We start from the raw sequence: 21,070 nt of genomic DNA, 5'->3' as shown, positions 1-21,070 counted from the left end.
TAGAATCAGAACAAAACGGCCACCGATTTCTCAGCTGGATTTCCAACTTCTACCCCGGGCGGTCTGGAGCCGGGCGGCCCAGACTGCGCCTGGGTGGAAGGAGGGGGCTGGAGAACGGCCAATCAACTTAAAAGCAATCAGCTACAATCTAAACAGGGGAGAGGGACAGCTGAACTTTTCCTCCGATCCCCCCCATAAAAAAACAGATGAGCCAAAAACACAAACACAGAGCTACATCCAGAAAAAAAGAGAGGAAATAATCTACGTCTCTGCAGTGAGTCGTCTGCTAGCAACAGGTATAAACCTACTGATGTATGCGTGTTCACAATCACCAACATTCACAGACAATTAAAGATTACACTGAGGTTGTTAGAAAAGACATGCCTGACATCCCAGAGACTACAGTACTGAAGTTGGAACAGATGGAAAGATGGCAAAACAAGAAAATAGGAAAACGTATAAGGAGTCTTATTCTATCTCATCACTTACCCAGAGATCTGGAGGCGCCGCATTTACCCCCCATCTCTCTCTCGTTACCTGCTTTAGTCTGGCCTGTGCAGCTGAATGGTTGCCTGATCTGAGCCTCATTTTATAAACTAAAGATAAAAAAGCAAGTCTGGAAAACTTTAAATAAATCTATTAATATGAGCTACTTCCTGGATCATGTTTAAGGTCCTTTCAGTAGCCTAATAATATCTGGTTTATGGAGAGAGAGGGACGGAGGGAAGGAGGGCAGCATCCATGCGGTGGGAATCGGTTGTTGGCACCAATGGGCGATGACAGGAAAGGTACCCACCTGATGAAGTCCCCGTTGGGGTCGGTGCGCCGGCCGAAGCCCACGGGGCAGTAGCAGTGGAAAAACTGCTGGAAGAATGAACTGCAGGACAGCCACATCCAGCTGCCCGCGTTCACACTCCAGTCTGCGTCCAGAAGCAGCTCCTCGAAAACCTGAGGCAGCAAAATGTCTTATTAACATTTCTGAGTTTATCCCAGGAACTACAAGGTTTTTTTGAATGGTTCTGGCATCACGATAAAGGAAGCACTCCAGAAAATGCTCTAAAAATATAAAAATCAACACATCTGGCTGAGAGAGAAAGTAAATGTGACACACGGTGAAAAATGGGGGGAGGGGGGTGTCTAAAGACAAATATCATGCAAAAACAATGAAGCGTAAAAGTTTTGGTGAGGGAAATTATTTAAATGTTTAGCAACATCCATCCATCCATCCATCCATTTTCTTTACACCCTTGTCCCTCAGTGGGTCAGGAGGTGCTGGTTCCTCTCCAGCTAACGTTCCGGGTGAGAGGCAGGGTCACCTGGACAGGTCGCCAGTCTGTCGCAGGGCAACACAGAGACACACAACCATGCACACACACACTCACACCTAGGGACAATTTAGAGAGACCAATTAACCTGACAGTCATGTTTTTGGACTGTGGGAGGAAACCGGAGTACCTGGAGAAAACCCACCATGCACAGGGAGAACATGGAGACTCCATGCAGAAAGACCGGGGCAGGGAATCGAACCCAGAACCTTCTTGCTGCAAGGCAACAGCTCTACCAACTGCGCCACTGTGCAGCCATGTTTAGCAACATTTCAGACAAAAAAAATTGCTCTCTTTCTAAATCGGAATCGGCAAATTCAGCTTTTTAAAGCTTGTAATCGGCCAGTAAACTGCAATCAGTGCTCCTCTATCTGTTATGTCGATATGCGATATTAATGTATTTCATTTGTCTGGATTGATTTCTTCTCCTGGTACTTTGGGCTCCCGGAGTTAAGTTCAATGTTTGCTACATTTCTAACGTTAAGGACTGAAGCTCTTCCTTCTGTATCAAAATAGTTCAGTGAAAATGTAGCTGGCGTTTTGCTCACCTTCATGCCTTCCTCCCAGCTGATCCACAGGTCTCCTCTGGTGAGGAAGCAGGCCACGGCGTGCCGGGCCAGGTGATGGATCCAGCCCTCCTGCCTCAGCTGCGTCATGATGGCGTCTATCCAGGGGAAGCCGGTCTTGGCCTCGGCCCACTTGGCGAGAGCCTCGGGGTTCTTGTCCCACGGGATGCGGACGCAGATGGGGTTTCCCTCCATCTTGTCGAAGCGCGGGTTGCTGGTAGCCGCGGTGTAGAAGAACTCGCGCCACAGCAGCTGTCCGTACAGCGAGAGCGGAGGAGAGCTGTTCTTTTTTACCTGGAGCCGTTTGAACACAGACATGGAGGAAAACAGGTTATTAATGCCACTTTGTTTCCTGCAGCTTAACGTTGATTTTAGGTCCATTTAAAGCAGCTCGGAACAATTTTAGGTGGCCATTGATTACTGTTGATGGCGATACACATTTAAAAATAAGGAAATGTTCCCTAATTTAATTTATTAGTAATATGGATCAAAAACATTCAGTGGCTCTAACTAAAATTCATACAAGGGCCGTTTAATAAACTTGGCAAAATAAAGCAAGAGTGAAAAAATATTGTTCTTGCTGCTAAAAAAACAAACAAAACAAAATTCATGCAAAAAATCAAGAGATTTATTTAATTTTTTTTAGCACTAAAGCATCATCAGCCACTGTCTAATTTCTGCAAAATAGTAAAAAAAAAAAAGGGTTTAAGTGATTCTAACTCCCACCTGCAGGTGGCAGTATTTCTTATTGCTGCCTTATCCTTAATTTAAATAAAGTTACAGTCTGTGATTCATCCGCACACTAACAAAAGTGACATTTATTGTAATTTTTCCTCTTACTACACAGTATTTTTATTTATTTGTTCTGTTTTTATAAATATTGTATATAAAATTTTTGTGAGTAATTTGCTGTCACTGTTTTTTATGTAAAGAAGTTTTAAATGTTAGTTTTTATTTTTACTTTCTTTTTTTAATTCTCTTTCTCACCGTTTATTCAATGTCACATGCTGTTTTATTTTAATTATGTAAAGCACTTGCTGCTGAAATGTGCTATACAAATAAAATTTGATTGATTGATTGATTGATTGATTGATTTGCTGCTGCTGCAAAGAAATTTCCCCACCGTGTTGACAATAAAGGATTTTTCTATTCTATTCCGTTTTTAAGAAAAACTCCTTGCAAATATAAAATTAGTTATTCCGAATGCAAAAGAATCACAAAAACAATCGTGAAACCCTGGACGGACTGATCGATTTGAAAAGATGCTCAATATCATTTAATTTAAAGACAAACTGCTGACAGCTGCTTGTCAGTATTCTAACAGTTTGCTGGTGGGTTTTATCGATGTATTTAGGTTGAATCGGTCGTGATGTGAGTTTAAGGGGCCGACCTTGCGGTAGAGGTCGGTGAGTTTGAAGTAGAAGAGGCGGCAGGAGAGGCAGCCGAAGCGCAGGTAGGGGCTGAGGCCGGTGGGGCTGGCCAGCAGCGAGTTGGCGTTCATCCGGGGACGCTCGAAGTTCGCCACCCACGCCTGGTTCACAGAGACGAGATGAACAGACATTAAGATGTTTGGTCAACATCTGGCAAAATCTCTTAAAACGATTGTTTCTAAAATTGAGAAATTTCTGTTTACTGTTTGATTAAATCCATGAAAACGTCAAACGTCTGATAAAGCAGGTGTGACGGTTACAGACAGAAAACGGGAGTACATTCTCAGTAATGTTGAGACTAATCTCAAAAACTTTCAAGAGGAAATTTCTGAGTTCGAAAAATTGTGAGAAAAAAAATGACATTTTTCACATTAATTTAAAAATCAAAGTTTTTTTTCTCACAAATTTTTCTACTTTACACCATTGTATATGCATGACAGCTTATTGTTATGTCTATGAAACAACAAGAAAAAGTTTAACCTTTTCATGACAAAAAAATATCCTGCAGTGCTGAAAAAACCCAAAACGAAAATGCAAAAGAAATAATAAAAAAACAGGACAAAACCAATACAGAAATAGAAAAGTAGTAGAAATTTTTCTTTGAAGAAAAGTTTTCTGTTAGAAACCAATTTATATATTTAACAGGAAGTGTTTTCATCACCTGGAGAGAGAATGTCACATTATCTTGTTAAAATAAATAAAGGATAATTAATCATAAAGGCTCTGTAATCCTAACATGAGGGTGTAATACTGACTTTTCTCTCCAGGTGGCGCTCTATCCTAGTCAGAGCTTCAGTCTCTCCTCCAGGCCACACAGCTGAAGGGAGGCCCTCGGTGTCGAAACCTGAAAAATAGTCATTTAAATCACCTTTAAATCCAGCATTCAAATGTCAGTAAACAGAATTTCGTTTCGTTAAATAAACAAAACTACATTAAATTAAACACAATTGATCATTTAAATGACAGTTTGTGTTTTTTGAAGACTGTATTTTGTGTGGTTTGGTATTTAAATTGGATCCATTAGGAAACAAACGAGTTTTACTGCCTGATCTCAGGTTGTCTGGAGACCAAAACGCTTAAAGAGTTGGACAAAAGCAGAAAATGTTGTGTGAAAAATCAAAGATAAAGGAAGTTATTTAGATATAAATCAATGCAAAACAAACCTTAAACTGAGAAAATCAGATTTTAGTCCAGCTGAGAATACAAACATTTTCCCACAATGAAATTCCAATTTTTCTAACTTTCATTGAAATAGATGGATAAATTCTGTGGAAAACACTGAACTACGTCACTACGAATAAAAAAAACTGAAATAAAGTGTCTTCTTTCTGTGAAAGCATCCGGGCGTAGCAAGGCTTGGTCGTTTATTGCTGCAACATTGCACTCCCAAATGAATCATCTACAGAACAAACGGAGTTTGGAGCTACATTCTGGGTTAGAAATAAACCGCAAACGGTTCTGAGCAGCAGAGGGCGCTGTTTCCCCCGCAGCGCAGCTGCAGCCAGCAGAGGGCGCCGTTTCCCCCGCAGCGCAGCTGCAGCCATCAGATGGTGCCAGGATCCTGGCACTCTGAACGGAAAACTTAACGTCTGGACGGAGTGGGGATAAGCAGGCTAAACGTGGCCTCTGGTTCATTTCTGGGATAAATCACAGCCTATGAGGTTGAAACCTGCACAGAGACACAGTCCAGCTGAAGCTTAAGCGGCTGGTGGATCAGTGAAAGAGTCGGGTTGAGCAGGTGTAAACTGCAGATGGCTGCAGACCGGCTAAATATATGAATGAACTGAAGGTCTGTGAATGGAAAGCAGGCATCTGGAAGGTTCCTCTAAGCAGCTGAGCCTAAATAATCCAATAGGAAAAGGCTTGAAATAGAGAAACGGGACTGAAAGCGCTTAATGCTTTTATTAAGAGACGTTTTGTTGTTATTGCTCCCAGTTTTTCCTCTTAAATGTTTAGTAAATAAATATATACAACATAGAGAATCAGCAGTGTTCAAACTTTATGGAAAAAAATCATCAAATTAGGTAGAAAAAAAAATTCTGATAGTACAACAAAATTGTGTTAAAAGAAAGAAATGAGGTTTGCAAGTTCTTTCGGGCTCAGGTGAAAAAATAGAAACATGCTGTTGATTCTCAGCAGTAACAACCAGATTTGGGTCACTGTCTCTTTAAAGCTGCTTTCCGTTTCAAGCAAAATTTCATCAGTAAAGGCAGATTTGGGTTTCCTGAAACATTTCTCGGTAGAAGTCAGTAAATAAATGTGATTCCTTTGATGGAATTAAAAATGAATGAGGAGAATGAAACCGTTGGTTTCCTCACCCAGCTCCTCCAGCGACGGGACACCGTACTTTTCGCCGTGGTCCTCAGCGACGGGCGTGACGCAGCCGCCCATCAGCGCGTCCGACAGCGTCTCCACCGGCATCTCGGGCGGGTCCAGCCGGCTTATCAGCGTCTGGAAACGCTTGTAGGTGAGAGGAGGCTGACCGCCGTTCAGCTCGATGATCCTTCAGACGTAGAAACGAAGAAAAACAAGGATGAACTGATTTAGAGCCAGTTATGGCACAGGAGTTATAAAACCTGCTTTAAAAAGTTCTGCTCACATATTCGACTTTATTTATTCAAAAATACAGTCATTTTACCGCTTTTAAAAAACTAAAATAAACGTTTTTTATCCATTAAGCAAAAGAAATCACAGGAACGTGTTCCCCGACTCCTCACTGTCAGCTGGGAGATTTCTGTTCAGAACGTTTCAACTTGTTCCATAGCATCAACATCTAGGATTTGACTAGGCCAAGGATCTTCTGTTTTTATTTGGATTTTTTTCAGGATGTTTTTGATTTTTTTCATGTTGCAGAACAAAGGTCTGGTTCAAACTAAGTTTATTTAAGAGATTATTTCACACAAACCGATTCATGGGTGTCCGTAGAATGGCTCATTTCAAAATCTAAGAAAATTTGGGCTTTTCAAAGAAATATTTAATGATATTTGAGATTATTTAAATATTTTAATCCCCTTTTAAATAGGATTAAAATATGTGCAATTTCTGCACCACAATTTCAGTTTATTGCATTTAACAGAACATTTTAATTTTGTTTGTTTATATTGTTCGACATTTTCCACTATTGTTAAACTCAATATTAAATCTGCATATGTGAAAAAAAATAAAAAAAGAACACAGGCCGTCATCGGATGTCTTATTTTTTTTAAATATGACTAAATTTGAACACTTGATATTTAGCCACATTAATGTTTTATTACAGATGTATAAATAACCTGAAAGGTTGAGGCTTTATTAGAAAAATGACAAATTTCTTAGCGAGGTCTCACTTGTCCAGGTCGTAGAGTGTGTGCGATATCTTGACGATGACCTCCACCCCCGCCTCCATGGCCAGCTTCTTGATGGCGGCGTCCCGCTCCTTCCCGAACGGCTCCGAGTCGTACTCAAACGTCAGCCGGGAAATCTTCCACTCCTGAGGTCACAAGTTACAGAAAATCATGTCAATAAACTCTCTCTCTGTGTGTGTGTGTGTGTGTGTGTGTGTGTGTGTTAGTCGAACCAAAACCAGAACAAACTGTGGGTTTACATGCAAGAATGTGTTAGAGCAGGGGTGTCCAAAGTGCGGTCCGAGGGCCATTGATGGCCCTTGGACTGGTCCAAATTTGGCCCGTTGATGCAGATGGAGAGTTTTAATTTCAAATTTTCTTACAGTATGAAATGTAAAGTACAACACTAAGGGTTTGTCTTTTTATAACCGAGCTAAAATCAAGATAAAATTGTGTTTATGAAACACCCAAATTAGCTTCTATTTATTTACTAACACATCTTTTTCTTTACTACTGAAAATACATTTGTTCAATCGAGCCCTAAAGAAATAATTTTGCACATTTGAACAAAAAAACATGGGAATTTATGAGTTTCAAAAATTTTAAATATTAAACTTTTGAAATTCAGAAAAATTCCCAAAATAGAAAATTTGACTTTTTTTTTTTTTTCCAGAAAACCTCTTTGCTGAATTTCAATTTCTGAGTTTCTTTGGTAAAAATAACATTTTTTACTATAATTTTACATCTACAATGGCCCTAGCACACAAGCATAAAAAAGTCTCAAAATAACCAGATTTGAGAAAAAATAAAATAAAATTGGGATACTTTATTTGCCTGATTTTTTTTTTTTTTTTTGACTCAACAATTTTGGTCGATGTGACAAAACGTCTGTGTTGGCATTAGTGAAGAAGCGCCGTTTGCGTCTCTGTGCCGACCTTGAAGAGGCGCGGGAAAACGTTTGCTGGTTGGCCCCGGATGACAAAAAGGCGGGAGTTGAGTTTTCGGAGACTTGCGTCCAAATCCTCCAAGCATTGCAGCAGAAACCTGGAGAGGAAAAACATTTCATTAACAACAGGAAGGATGATCTAAACCTGCGTGAAAGGCTGCTGAAGGCTGACTGTGAGGCGCGCTCCCGGCGTCAGCTTCAGGTCAGGGAACTGTGCGAGAAATCACGGACGCCGCAAAGCGCCAGGAAGCAGCATCTAGAGCTGAGCGGCGCGACGGAGGGCAACGTGAGCTGCAGCTCTGAAACCTGAAAAAATAAAAAATAAAACGCTCTACCTGCAAAAATAATTCACCGCTCTCCAACAGAGCACCAGAAAATAGCTGCTGCCGCTCGATGAAATTGTCAGAGTAAACTCAGAAATGCTGCAATCTCCACATGTCGGTTGGGAAAGAAGAGGCTTTTTAGGTCACAGGTGTTTTTACAGGTGTGGGATTTCTAAGAAGATAAAACAGCTTTGAATCTCATTTTGATCAAATCCAAAAAGTTAAATAGGTGTAAACATCAAGGTAAAACTTCTGGACTGCTCTGCAACCAAAAGTGTTATTTTGAATAAAGAAAAGCAGCAATAAGCACATTTTAACCAACAAAAGTTTGTTGCTCTCTTTGACCTTTAACCTTTTAGTGGCTGAGATGCTAAAGTTCACTGAAAACGGTGGAAACGGTAAAATGTGACTCATTATTTTCCATTTTATAACCCTATAAAATGTTCTTAATTTATTTCCAGCCACAAAAGAAAGACTTTTCTTTTACAACCTTTGCATTTAGCCAAATGTGATGGAGAGGTGTGCTAAAATCTGCTGGATGTTTAACATGATGATAATAAAAAGGCTATCGAAATAAATATTTTTGTTTTGTACTTAACATTTTCCATTTAAGAAGATATAAACTTTATATCTAAAATATCCCCAAAAAACATTACAAAAAGTGTTGGATGGCCAAATTTATAACATTCTTGAATTGCAGTCAGGGGCCACACAAAACCAATCCAAGGGCCACAAATGGCCCACGAGCCACAGCTTGGACACCCCTGCTGCTCAGTAACATTTGAGGTAAAAGGAAGGATTTGTTTAGAGTTTGCTGAATGGTAATAAAGGTTGTTAAAGTGATGGAAACCAACAGCACATTTAATTTTCCTTAAAGTATTTCTGAGTTTGACCTGAAAGAGTTTTCGTTTTAAAAGTGGAGCATTTCAGCTGATTATCAACTCATTTCATTGTGTGCAAACGTTGCTGCTCAGGTTAGAGGAGCGTCACATCAGTGAAAGCCGTTCCCATCCTGCAGCGCCGCACGGCGACAGGGGTCATGGCTACTGGGACGGAGGATGAAGGTTTCCAGGAATCTGACTGGGCCCAAAACATTTCTCTGTAGATTCACATCCTCTGCTCCAGTTTAAACTAAATTAAAACACAAAATGCCGGCAGAGTCAAGAAGATCACGGAAAACTGAACCTTGAAAACGGCAAAAAGCAAAATCTCATCAAGCATTTCTCATCTTTCTATGTTAGTACACTTGTAATAAAACAAAACTAACTTTTAAGAGCTTGTTTTAAGTTAACAATTCCTTACTATTGATGAAGTACTAGTACTAAGACAGTTACACTAAAAACTAGACAAGAAGTGATTTTATTTTTACAGTGAGACCAACTGGTTGTCCATCTCTACAGCTATTGTACTCGAGTTATTTTATACACAGAGGTGGGACCCAAACGTCGTACTCGCAATACTTCAACATATCTTTACTCAAGGAAAAGTAAAAAGTACAGTGTAGTAAAAATACTCCTCAAAGTACAATGTTTCAAGAAAGTTACTGAAGTAAATTTAACTGAGTGAATGTAACTGGTTACTACCCAGCTCTGAGGTTAAACCGGTTAGCCGTTTGGACCGACCTGCGGTCCAAACGGAGCCGGCAGCTGCAGGGCGTTCAGCTAACTTCTGCGGCTTCTGTCCAACTCCTGGCTAATCACTGAACCTGAGCAGCCGCAGCTCTCAGCTAAAGCTCCGCTTGTTCCCAATCCTCACGCAGACAGACAGAGCTGCGAGACAAAGCAGTGCACACAATAAGGCACGTGCCAGCCTGTTCATGAGCCGGCAGACAGCCTGTCCGCTCACCATTTAGGGCAGCAGACAAAGCTTTCAAAAATGGCCATTCACGTCGAGAATCTACCCTAATAAAACTGATATTACGTATTCATATACAAGAGCTTTAGGTTTTGTAATTTAGACGCAACAGTGATGTGAAAAAGTAAAACCTTGCTCTGACGCTAACCTAGAAACCTCTGCTTTGTAGGACAGGATACTCGCTGTCTGCATCAGTTGATTCAGAGCGTTGAAGCAAATGGTTTTATGGCTGCACCAAAGCAAACAAGCACACAAAGAACCTCGATACAGAAGAGTTTATAAATCACTTTAAAGATCTGCTGTTGATGCATCAACCTTCCAGACCTCTCAGGTCTTCAAACATGGAGAAGCAGCATTCAGATTCTACGCAACACAAATCTGGAGCAAACTTCCAGAAAACTGCAAAACAGCCGAAACCCTGAGTTCCTTTAAATCAAGACTAAAAAACAAGTCTGAATTTAAAAGCCATCCATCCATCCATCCATTTTTTTAACACCCTTATCCCTCAGTGGGGTCAGGAGGGGTGCTGGTTCCTCTCCAGCTAACATTCCGGGCGAGAGGCGGGGTCACCCTGGACAGGTCACCTGGACAGGTCGCCAGTCTGTCGCAGGGAAACACAGAGACACACAACCATGCACACACACACTCACACCTAGGAACAATTTGGAGAGACCAATTAACCTGACAGTCATGTTTTTGGACTGTGGGAGGAAACCGGAGTACCCAGAGAAAACCCACCATGCACAGGGAGAACATGGAGACTCCATGCAGAAAGACCGGGGCCGGGAATCGAACCCAGAACCTTCTTGCTGCAAGGCAACAGCTCTACCAACTGCACCACTGTGCAGCCCCGAGTTTAAAAGCACACCATCAAATTAAACGTTGAACACTAGAGGTTAAAAACAGCGTAATACTGTTTAAAACCAGTGGCTGAATGTGCCTGGAACAGGCAAACAACAAGAGGCTCAGGTAAGAAGCTAGCAATGTGCTTCAGAGGACAAGATGCCAGTAAAACAGTCATTTGCATGTTCAGTTTTTATGACAAACAACTCCAAGTTGCAGCATGTATGAGGAAAGAAAGAAAAAGTTCAACAACAGGGCCCTGAGGGACCTCATCAGGAGAGCCTGGCAGTCAAAATAAACTCTCACTCCATTCTGGAGACTCACTTGACCCAATTTAGTTTTCCAAAGTACTAAAAAAAACCCAAATGCCCCTAGAAGACCAAACCCAGGTGGTCAATCAAAAAACACAAAGAGAACAGGACAATAACATCCATCCATCCATTTTCTTTACACCCTTGTCCCTCAGTGGCGTCAGGAGGGTTGTTGGTTCCTCTCCAGCTAACATTCCGGGCGAGAGGCGGGGTCACCTGGACAGGTCGCCAGTCTGTCGCAGGGAAACACAGAGACACACAACCATGCACACACACACACTCACACCTAGGGGAAATTTGGAGAGGCCAATTAACCTGACAGTCATGTTTTTGGACTGTGGGAGGAAACCGGAGTACCTGGAGAAAACCCACCATGCACAGGGAGAACATGGAGACTCCATGCAGAAAGACCGGGGCCGGGAATCGAACCCAGAACCTTCTTGCTGCAAGGCAACAGCTCTACCAACTGCACCACTGTGCAGCCCCGAGTTTAAAAGCACACCATCAAATTAAACGTTGAACACTAGAGGTTAAAAACAGCGTAATACTGTTTAAAACCAGTGGCTGAATGTGCCTGGAACAGGCAAACAACAAGAGGCTCAGGTAAGAAGCTAGCAATGTGCTTCAGAGGACAAGATGCCAGTAAAACAGTCATTTGCATGTTCAGTTTTTATGACAAACAACTCCAAGTTGCAGCATGTATGAGGAAAGAAAGAAAAAGTTCAACAACAGGGCCCTGAGGGACCTCATCAGGAGAGCCTGGCAGTCAAAATAAACTCTCACTCCATTCTGGAGACTCACTTGACCCAATTTAGTTTTCCAAAGTACTAAAAAAAACCCAAATGCCCCTAGAAGACCAAACCCAGGTGGTCAATCAAAAAACACAAAGAGAACAGGACAATAACATCCATCCATCCATTTTCTTTACACCCTTGTCCCTCAGTGGCGTCAGGAGGGTTGTTGGTTCCTCTCCAGCTAACATTCCGGGCGAGAGGCGGGGTCACCTGGACAGGTCGCCAGTCTGTCGCAGGGAAACACAGAGACACACAACCATGCACACACACACACTCACACCTAGGGGAAATTTGGAGAGGCCAATTAACCTGACAGTCATGTTTTTGGACTGTGGGAGGAAACCGGAGTACCTGGAGAAAACCCACCATGCACAGGGAGAACATGGAGACTCCATGCAGAAAGACCGGGGCCGGGAATCGAACCCAGAACCTTCTTGCTGCAAGGCAACAGCTCTACCAACTGCGCCACTGTGCAGCCCAAGACAAAAACAAGAGTAGGGAAATTCTTAAAAACTGCGCTTAAACTCAAAAAGGCTGTTCAGCAAATCAAAGGTATTTGATTTCATGTCATTTTCTGTCAAGCGTTAATTACCTTCATGAGCTGCACTAGCTAAGTCATTAGCATTTAAACATGACTGGCGTTGAGCTTTTTCTATTCTACACAGTAACTGGGTCATTATCTACGCTCTGAGGAAACGTAGCTAACGACAGTTATTAACAATATCTAATTTCCCCAAATAGAAACCATTAAAGTAGATTTTGTTCGTAGTTTTGACCCAGACAGAAAAGAAGGGATTTTAAAATTCTGCTAAAAAATAAAACCTTCATTTTAATTTTTATTCTGTTCGAAACAAAGCAAATAAAATCGGTTTAAAGAGCAGAACTTTACAGATTCTTCTCTGTCTGATGCATTGAATGAGCAGGAAAAGCATGACCTCATTCTACAAACAAATAAATAAGTAAATAAATGTGTTATGAAGGGAAATAAAAATATTTTAGGCATTTTTCTTAAAAAAAACAACAAAAAAATCAGTTCTTGTGAGCAGACATGTAATCATGAATTACAGGGATGCATCTGTGTCTACCTGGTTTCTAGAGTTTTTGCACGGCTGCAGAAACATACGGCGTTAATGTTGACGCTCAGGAGCGTTTAAGCTTCCCAGTTCAACGGATTTCTGTGTTTTTAATGTGTGTGTGCAGTTTTGTTTCCACCTTATATAACCACTATGGTCTACATCTGTTGCAGCGGACGCACACACACACACACACACACACACACACACACACACACACACACACACACACACACACACACACACACACACACACACACACACACACACACACACACAAACACACACACACACACACACACACACACACACACACACACCCTGAGAAGGCCAAAGTCAGATTTGAATCGCTCTCTCACTGCCGGGTGTTTCAGAGCCGACTGAACAATGACTGAGTAACTGGAAGGTTTTGGTTTCAGGCTTCCTAACAACATGTTCATGTCATTTCAACTATAATCACTTAAATCTTTCAGAAAAACAAAAACATTTAAACTAACAGAAGCAAAGAAAAGCTTAGCATAAAGCAGCTTTGTCTACAGAAAGTTCCAAACGACTAAAGCTGTTTTAAAATAGTTAACATTAAAATTAAAAGTCATGAAAAAAAACATTTATTTAGCAAAAGTAGAAAGACGTTCAGTGGTTGTGAAAGTAACGGTCGAGGCCCTATTGTGGGATGGGAAGCTCAGTTTTGGGTCATATTTCAAATAAACAATAAATAATCTAAATAACTTTTTTTTTTGCAATAATTGTAAAGAGATTTAAAGCAAAGAAAACCTGATTATAAAAAAGAAAACCTTGTTTTTTTAGAGACCATACAAAATCAACTCCTGTGGAAATGATCCACCCAACAGTACAATGTAATATTTATTTTTTGTTTCATAATTGGTGAGTTTATGACGTTTTTATGACGTAAAGCACTTTGACCTGCTTTATTGCTGAAACGTGTTATACAAATAAACTTGACTAGACAAGCCTGGTTTGGTTCGGTAGATTTTTAATTTTAACAAGCAAAACAATTATCTGAAAAGTTTAAATAACACAAAAAAGGGGATAAAAGTGTAAAGGAAAGAAACGTAGAGGTATTTTATCTAAACTTCTGATTCTGGCTCCCTGGATGAACTGAAACCTGATTCCCGAAGACGACCCGTTGCTCTTTAAACCGAGAACGCAGCCCTGCGTTCCTGCTGATGATGAATGGCGACATGTTTTTCTTTGTGCTAGCGTTAGCTAGGAGCAGCTCGCTGAGCCATAGCTGCTTTTTTCTGCGCCTCCACCTCAAGCAATACCGGTTGGGTAACGGCCACACAGGAAGATCTCGCCACAAGTAGGTCACGATCACATAACGGCTTCCTGCGCTGACACACTGACCTAAATTACCTTCAAAGATTTCACCTACATTTCTCCTTTTATTGGAAAAACGTCTAATTATTTACACTTCAGGTGTGGAATTAATGGACCTTATGTTAGAATGATAGATGTCACCAGAGAGGTAGCGCAGGGTAAAACCTCCATCTGGCCATTATGACCCTGCAGATCAGTTTCCTGTTATGTGCTTGAGTTCTGTTTTTCAGAACAATGCGACATTTGAGAAGCTGCTGGATAAGCATGTGCAGGTATCAGCGGGGTTATCAGGAAAGCCTCCATGTCAAAGACGTCTGATTTCATGAGGATGACATTAAATAAGACGTTTTCATTCAAAACAAAGTGGCCAGATAAAACCTGGTCCCATCTTTAACCCTCAAGCTGGAAACAGAGTTAATTGGATGACGGTTTGCCAGGTGTCAGGGCAGCTGTGCACGTTTCAGAGGGTGTACTTACTTTTAAAGCTGCTCTGTGAGTCTGAAACACGTGTCAGGAAAGATCTGTTCTCTACTGGGACAAAGTTAGGGATGCACTCATCCACTTTTTCCACTTCTGATATCTGAGGTTTAGAATCAGCCGATACCGAAAAACAGCTGACCTGGCTGTAAATGTTTATTTGTTTAAACAAATGTACTGAAATACTGATGTATTTGACACCTGTGCACCAGTACAGCCCCCTTAAATACACAAAATCTCTTCACAAACATGGAAAAACAGCCCAACTTTAATTTGCTCAGTGACTGCAACCAAGGAGAGTAAAAAACTGGTAAAAACATGTCAAAATAAACTGCAACAAACCTTCTTTGAAATGGTTCAGAAAGTGCAATTAATTACTCTAAATATAATGTAAAATAAATGAATAATAAAAGTATAGAGTTAGACTGAATAGATCCACCCTTATGGATCAGAAAAATTGTCACTAATACCTGATCTAGAGTTTTATCCAATATCGGGACTGATCCAGATATTAATATTGGCTCATACGCCATCATAAGAGGATAAACATGCGTTGCTGCTAATAATATGAAAATGTAAGGTCATATTTAACGTAACTGCTGATTTCTTTATAATTACTGGAGTTGAAACCTAAAATAAATGCATTTGAATCTTAAGTGTTATTGAAAACCTGCGTTTCCTGCAGGAACCGCCGGCGACACTTGAGCATTTTTAGACCCAGACGAGCGCCGAGTGAAAAGCTCTCTGCATTGATTGCTTCTGTAATGAGCTAAAAACAGACAGGAGGAGGGAAACGGACCAAAGCAGGCCAGTGACCCCTGAACTCGGCCCAAAGAGACGCAGCTCTTCAAACAACTGGACTCAGGCGAGTTCCCATCGACCCTGAACGGCAGGCGCAGCCAGACACTGAGCCTCATGTCCGCCTGCAGACTGACCTGCACCAGGGGGATTATGGGAAAGCAGATTTAAACCAAAGGGCACCTTGTGGCTGTGGAACCACTGACTGCTCTCCTCCAGCTCACAACTCTTAACTTTGACTATTATTTTTGCACATTTTGCAAATAAAAATTGGATGAAACTAGAAAAATCTGTGTTCTGAAAACATGCTTATCTTAAAAAAAATCCGCCATACCTAAATCACTAAAAGCAAGTACAGATCTAAAATATTAATTTCAGTAATTTAGGCAAAAAGTAAACTTCACAGATTTGTTTTAGATCTCTGGAAATGAGTGAAACGAAGCTTTAAAAGCGGAGAAATGCTGACATCATGCTGCAGAGTGCAGAACTGCAGCTGCCTGGAGGAAAGTCCTCCTGTTTGTGATTCCCAGATCAGATTATTTAGATTATCAGTCGTTGTTTTCGCACCCAGTCAGAGCAAAAGTCATCTCAACGTTTGGTTCCAGCTAAGAGGAGCAATGATAACATTAATAACACGAAACTGAGAGTGAAGCTACAATCTTTGTTTAATGAACCAAAACAATAAAAAGTGTTAATAATGCTCTGACTGCAAATCAACAGCTAACAAAAAAATATATTTTTTACACATTATTTGTTTCAGTTTGTAAAAACTGAATATAATTTCATTCACTTTGAGTTTTTTGAAACCAAAATCATGATTTGGAACTGGAAAAATCCTGAAATCCCCACTTGGGTTTTATTTTTACCTCTGATGAATTAGATCAATTAAATTAGTTGAATTAAGAACATTTTACACTAGTGAGTTTATAATTGTTGGTAACCTTTGAAGAGAAAATCAGAATCAGCAGATCAGACCTGAAACAACCAGAAATCAGAGAATGACAAAAGAACCAATTTAAAGTTTTACATCTTTATAAATACTGAACATTTTATTCCTGTTTCTGATTTGAAGAAAACTCCCACTGGTCAGATATTCCTGAACCAACCAGGTGACCCCAAAGAGTCCAGAGGGACAGTCGTTTCTCTTGACCGTACAAAACAAAACTGAAATTATTGATTCTAACTTTCCTAACGGACAGAACTTTGATTTGACTAGACCGATTTCCTCATTTACACCAATCACGTGTTAGCAATGGAAGGGAAACTTGATCCGTTTTCCATCCAGAGTTGATGGTGCTTCACTTCCGTTTCTTATCTTAACATTTAAAAGCACAAATAAAAACATTCGCAGTGAGTGAAACTTGCTCATCTTTCCTTCATTCCTCAGCGAGGAGCTACAGAGTGAATAGTTCGGAGCCAAACTCAGACAAATCGTCTTACCTCCACCTGTTGACCCCGACGTTAGACGAGCCTGCGAACCACGGGTCCAGGAAGTAAACGCAGCGCACGGTGCCGGCCCCCCGCACCGCCTCCCGGAGGGCCGGATTGTCGTGGAGGCGCAGCCCCTTACGGAACCAGTGGATGGAATTTGGGGCCATCGTATTCTGCAAAGGGCAAACAGAAAGTAAACAGAAAGTAGTACTTTCAGGACATACAATCTGGATTTGAATGCAGGTTTTAACTAGGACTCATTATTTTGCGTCCAAACTGCAGTTTTCTGGATCATAAGGTGGTTCTGTGAGAGCTGCAGCTGCACACAAAGCCAGAGACGAGCAGGACAGAAAAAATGTCGCCTCCGTCCCAGAAAACGTCCGGGACACGTTGAGGTTCTGCAAGAACCGCAGAAAATCTCTTCCTGTCATCAGTTCTCCTTCTGATTGGCTGGGAATTTGGGAAATTATTTGTCCAGAAAACAAAAGTGCAAGTAGGCCTTTCAGAATAAGCAATAAATTAATCACATTATAAATTAAAACTTAATCATTTCTACTTGAGAAAAGTTTGAGAATGTGTTCTTGCATCTTTATGCCATTCCCTGTATATTACTTGAAAATGATCTCAAAACGATGTTACTGTTTATCACAATAACGTCTGGCACAATTTATCATCCAGCAAAATGATCATGACAGGCTTAGGTGGAAGATAAGTTACTAAAATAAGAACTTAAACTTGGCTGCAGATCCAAAATGTTCTCCTAAAACTTTCTGTTGGCGGAGGACGACAGGCGTAGGAAAGCCGTTCATTCACTCGGCTGGCTTCCATACAAACACAAAGATGGGTCACCTCCGCCTTTTTCTGAATGCATCTCTGAACACAGCCAGAACTCAAGCTGTTATTTTTTTTGTTTGACCAAAAGGTTCCAGCCTCCAGCGTGGAAACCGGACGCTGAACAGCTGAAGGAAGACGAGCAGAGCAGAGCGTCCGTGGCAGACGAACGGCTGCTAATTAGAGGAGGCTCATCCGCTGCAGAGCAAGCTGCCGCTTGGCGCGCCTCCAGCCTCTTTCACCGGCTTGTTTTCTGAATGGAAGGATCAGAAAATCACCCACTGACAGCTAGAAGAAGAACCATATGCTCATCGCTCTTTGAGATCTGGTTGCTATTTTTACTCTAGCAGGAGCCAAAAAGAACCGGAGCGTTAAGTGGATTTACAGAACTAGATTCCCATATTATGGTAGCAAAAATATCACCGTTTTAAGCCATTTTATAAAGAATACACAGTTAATTCATTCACTGACTGTTTATTTTTTTCACAATGGGAGCCATTTTTAAGCTGCACAAAAAAGTTGTGGGTTCAAATCCCAGCGTGCATAAAGATGTTCTCCGGATGCATGAATGTGTTTTCTCCAGCTTCCTATAATATGACTTTGGGTTATAAAATATTCTAAATTAACTTTAAGTCTGCATGGTTGTTTGTCCTGTGTCTAAATTAGGAGACCAATCACCAGGAGCCTCATCCATTTTCCTTGTCCCCGATTGGCTGTAACCGTGGCGATATGGAAAACCATACATGTTAGCTTCTGTGTCAAGATGGTTTCCACTCGACGTTTTAAGGTACGTTAAGGTGTATTTGGTGTCTAAACTATTAAACTAGATCACACACACTCTATGCTTGATGAGTTTAATCCAATAATTCATCCATGATCTTTTTTTTAATGTAAAAACTACCATCTTGCTTCATGGTTTGTCACTAAACACACTCAAATATAAAAACTTATACTCCTATTTAAGTTAACTCCTACTGTTAAGGTACAAACTCCAAAATTACTGAAACGACAGAATTTAGTTCAGAAAGTTTCAGGTAAAAAAAACTGCAGAAAGTCACATTTACACGACATTCCCCCTAATGAACCCATGAGCTAACCTTTTCATTTATTATTCATACACCAGCAATCATAACTCATCATAATCATAATGTTTTAGCTTTCCTGCTATCACCCATTCAGTCATTTCCAGTGAGTAAGTGATGGCGGATTGATGCGTTCGTATGCTAACAAGAGGAAAACATGGGATTCTGTGAGGATCCACACAGCCACACTCCACACTTTTGACAAAAAAGAAATTCCAAGACACTTCGTGAGAGAAAGCAGCCGAAAAATGGATGGGAATTAAATTAAATTCACTTTAAATCAACTTGTTCTCCTCACACCAAATGTATTGAATCCATTGAATTCAATACAACGCAGTCACATTCATATCCAGGTCTAAATAATCAATCCAACTTATTCCAAATCAGTCTAATCTGGCCAAAATCCAATAATAAATCATAGTTTTGCAAATATATCCAATTAGATTTATTTTGGACACAATTCAATTTACGGTACTATAACCAGTTCACATCCAATTTCATCCATTTTATTTCAGTGCAACACAATTAGATTCAGATTCAAATCAAATTAAATGCAACTTTGTTCTTTTAAATCCACATTACTCCAATGCAGTTTAGATAAATACAGATTCAATAAAATATATGCAATTTAATCAATTATGTTACAATTTAAAATAACAAGACAATGGAGCACCTTAATAGCAAACACTTAACTACATTTAATAAACCATAACAAACAATTTTACCACAATATTATGTTCAAAGCTAATAAAAAAAGAAAAACATTTTGTTTATCCTTAACTGTTGTTTTTTATACTGAAAACAGGTGGCTGATAAAAAGTTATTTAAAAAAAATTCACATTTTATTATCTATTCAATACTAATTGAAAATCTAATCTTGAAATATATATTAGGGATTATTTCTATCAAAAGGTATTGCAGTAAAACCCTATACAGTATATTCTATTGTAATAGTTTGGTTATAATTACTTTAAATGGTTATTATATCCTATAAAAGTCAAAAAGCTGAGTTCTGCTTATAAAAACAGACGCTTTCTTTCTAAAGTATGAGGTCAGCGACTGCGACTCCTCCAGATGGAAATTAGGTCACATCGACTGTCTGAATGGGGCCAGAAATGCTGCAGAACACCTCATATGAACTCAAAAATTAGTATTTATATAACGTTAAGCATATATAAATACTTAATTTCTCATTTTGGCTTCAAGTAGTTGAAGACAGATGTACATTTAAGCAGGAGGAAGTTTACTTGTCTGCTGGGAAAGACCAAAACGGGGTCACCGGAGCGGAGTTTATGTAACCTGTTTCTACCACTTTAGATTAAAATAAAACACACAAGGCGCGAATAAAGCCTCACCATACCTTGTGCTGGCTCCCCGGGAGTGATGTTTATGTCAAGCCCAGAGAAAGAAGCATTTCTTCGGTCCCGTAGGAGTGCGAATCAGCGATGTGTACCGGGTACGTGCCAGCAGTCTCCGCCTGAGAATCCCTCCGTGTTCCTCCTGTGCCCTACTATTGTACCGCGTTTCATAACAGATGAAGCCACTGCGCATGTTCGGAGCAATATATACGCCGGCTTCATGTTGCGTTCACTGTCCAAGGGTTTTTACGTAAACCAACGGATTTACTAATCCTGTCTCCACTCAACACACCACGTTTAAGAATAAAATATAGAAAATAAGAACAAATATGAAATCGTATTCATTCAATATTGAATAATCAAGTTTATGTACATAATTTAGCTTTTAAATGTTAAACAGCTTTGTAAAAATGTCATTATTTTGTCGGTTAAAGCTGTTATTTTAAGAAAAAATATGAAGAAACACTATCGTGAATACTAATTGAGCAAAATATGTTTTATCTGTCCATCTGACCGTCTGTTTTTAGTTCCTTGAGCATTAATATCTGCGACTTATTCAAAACATCTAATAATTCCCATGTTAATAAAGGCAACACCAGCCCAACCAAACTGAACTCAAGCGTGTTTCTGAGGCGGACAAGCCCATTGGTCGGTATGTTGTCACATGTGTGATATCGGTCACGTTTAGGAGGCATGGCAATGCGGAAGTTCATTCACTGTGAATGGTTGAGTCATTTAACTGGGAATCTTGGTGGCAAACAAATAAATAAAGCAGGTGGATATTCATGTAAATATAGCTAAAATGTAGTGAATGCATTGATGCTGAAAGAAAAATATTCCAGAGAACTATAATAATATATAAATATAGGTACCGTACATTTTACTCATTTTATTTACTTAAGTGTATTTACCACAAAACGCTAATACTATGGGCGCCGAATTACAATATATGTTTATCAGAAAA

General features: G+C 40.2%; 1 protein-coding gene across 2 annotated transcripts in view; it reads right to left on the bottom strand.

Annotated features, from left to right (window-relative positions):
* The window catches only part of LOC103461922 (cryptochrome-1-like), a 37,275-nt gene extending 16,985 nt beyond the window's left edge, over nt 1–20,290 (bottom strand). For both annotated transcript variants that reach the window (XM_081609327.1, XM_081609328.1), the window contains exons 1-9: nt 20,109–20,290; nt 16,845–17,008; nt 7,580–7,688; nt 6,648–6,790; nt 5,640–5,824; nt 4,077–4,165; nt 3,282–3,422; nt 1,874–2,185; nt 797–948 (exon numbers count right to left, since the gene is read on the bottom strand). In XM_081609327.1, coding sequence (XP_081465453.1) covers nt 797–948; nt 1,874–2,185; nt 3,282–3,422; nt 4,077–4,165; nt 5,640–5,824; nt 6,648–6,790; nt 7,580–7,688; nt 16,845–17,002 — 1,289 coding nt within the window. In that variant the 5' untranslated portion in view covers nt 17,003–17,008; nt 20,109–20,290. The remainder of the gene's footprint in view (nt 1–796; nt 949–1,873; nt 2,186–3,281; nt 3,423–4,076; nt 4,166–5,639; nt 5,825–6,647; nt 6,791–7,579; nt 7,689–16,844; nt 17,009–20,108) is intronic.
* Between the last annotated feature and the right edge of the window lie 780 nt (nt 20,291–21,070).

The sequence above is a fragment of the Poecilia reticulata genome, chromosome 7 (assembly GCF_904066995.2).
Source record: "Poecilia reticulata chromosome 7, P_reticulata-male-v2, whole genome shotgun sequence".
In the NCBI taxonomy this organism is placed as follows: domain Eukaryota; kingdom Metazoa; phylum Chordata; class Actinopteri; order Cyprinodontiformes; family Poeciliidae; genus Poecilia; species Poecilia reticulata.
This window is presented reverse-complemented; position numbering and strand designations above follow the sequence as displayed.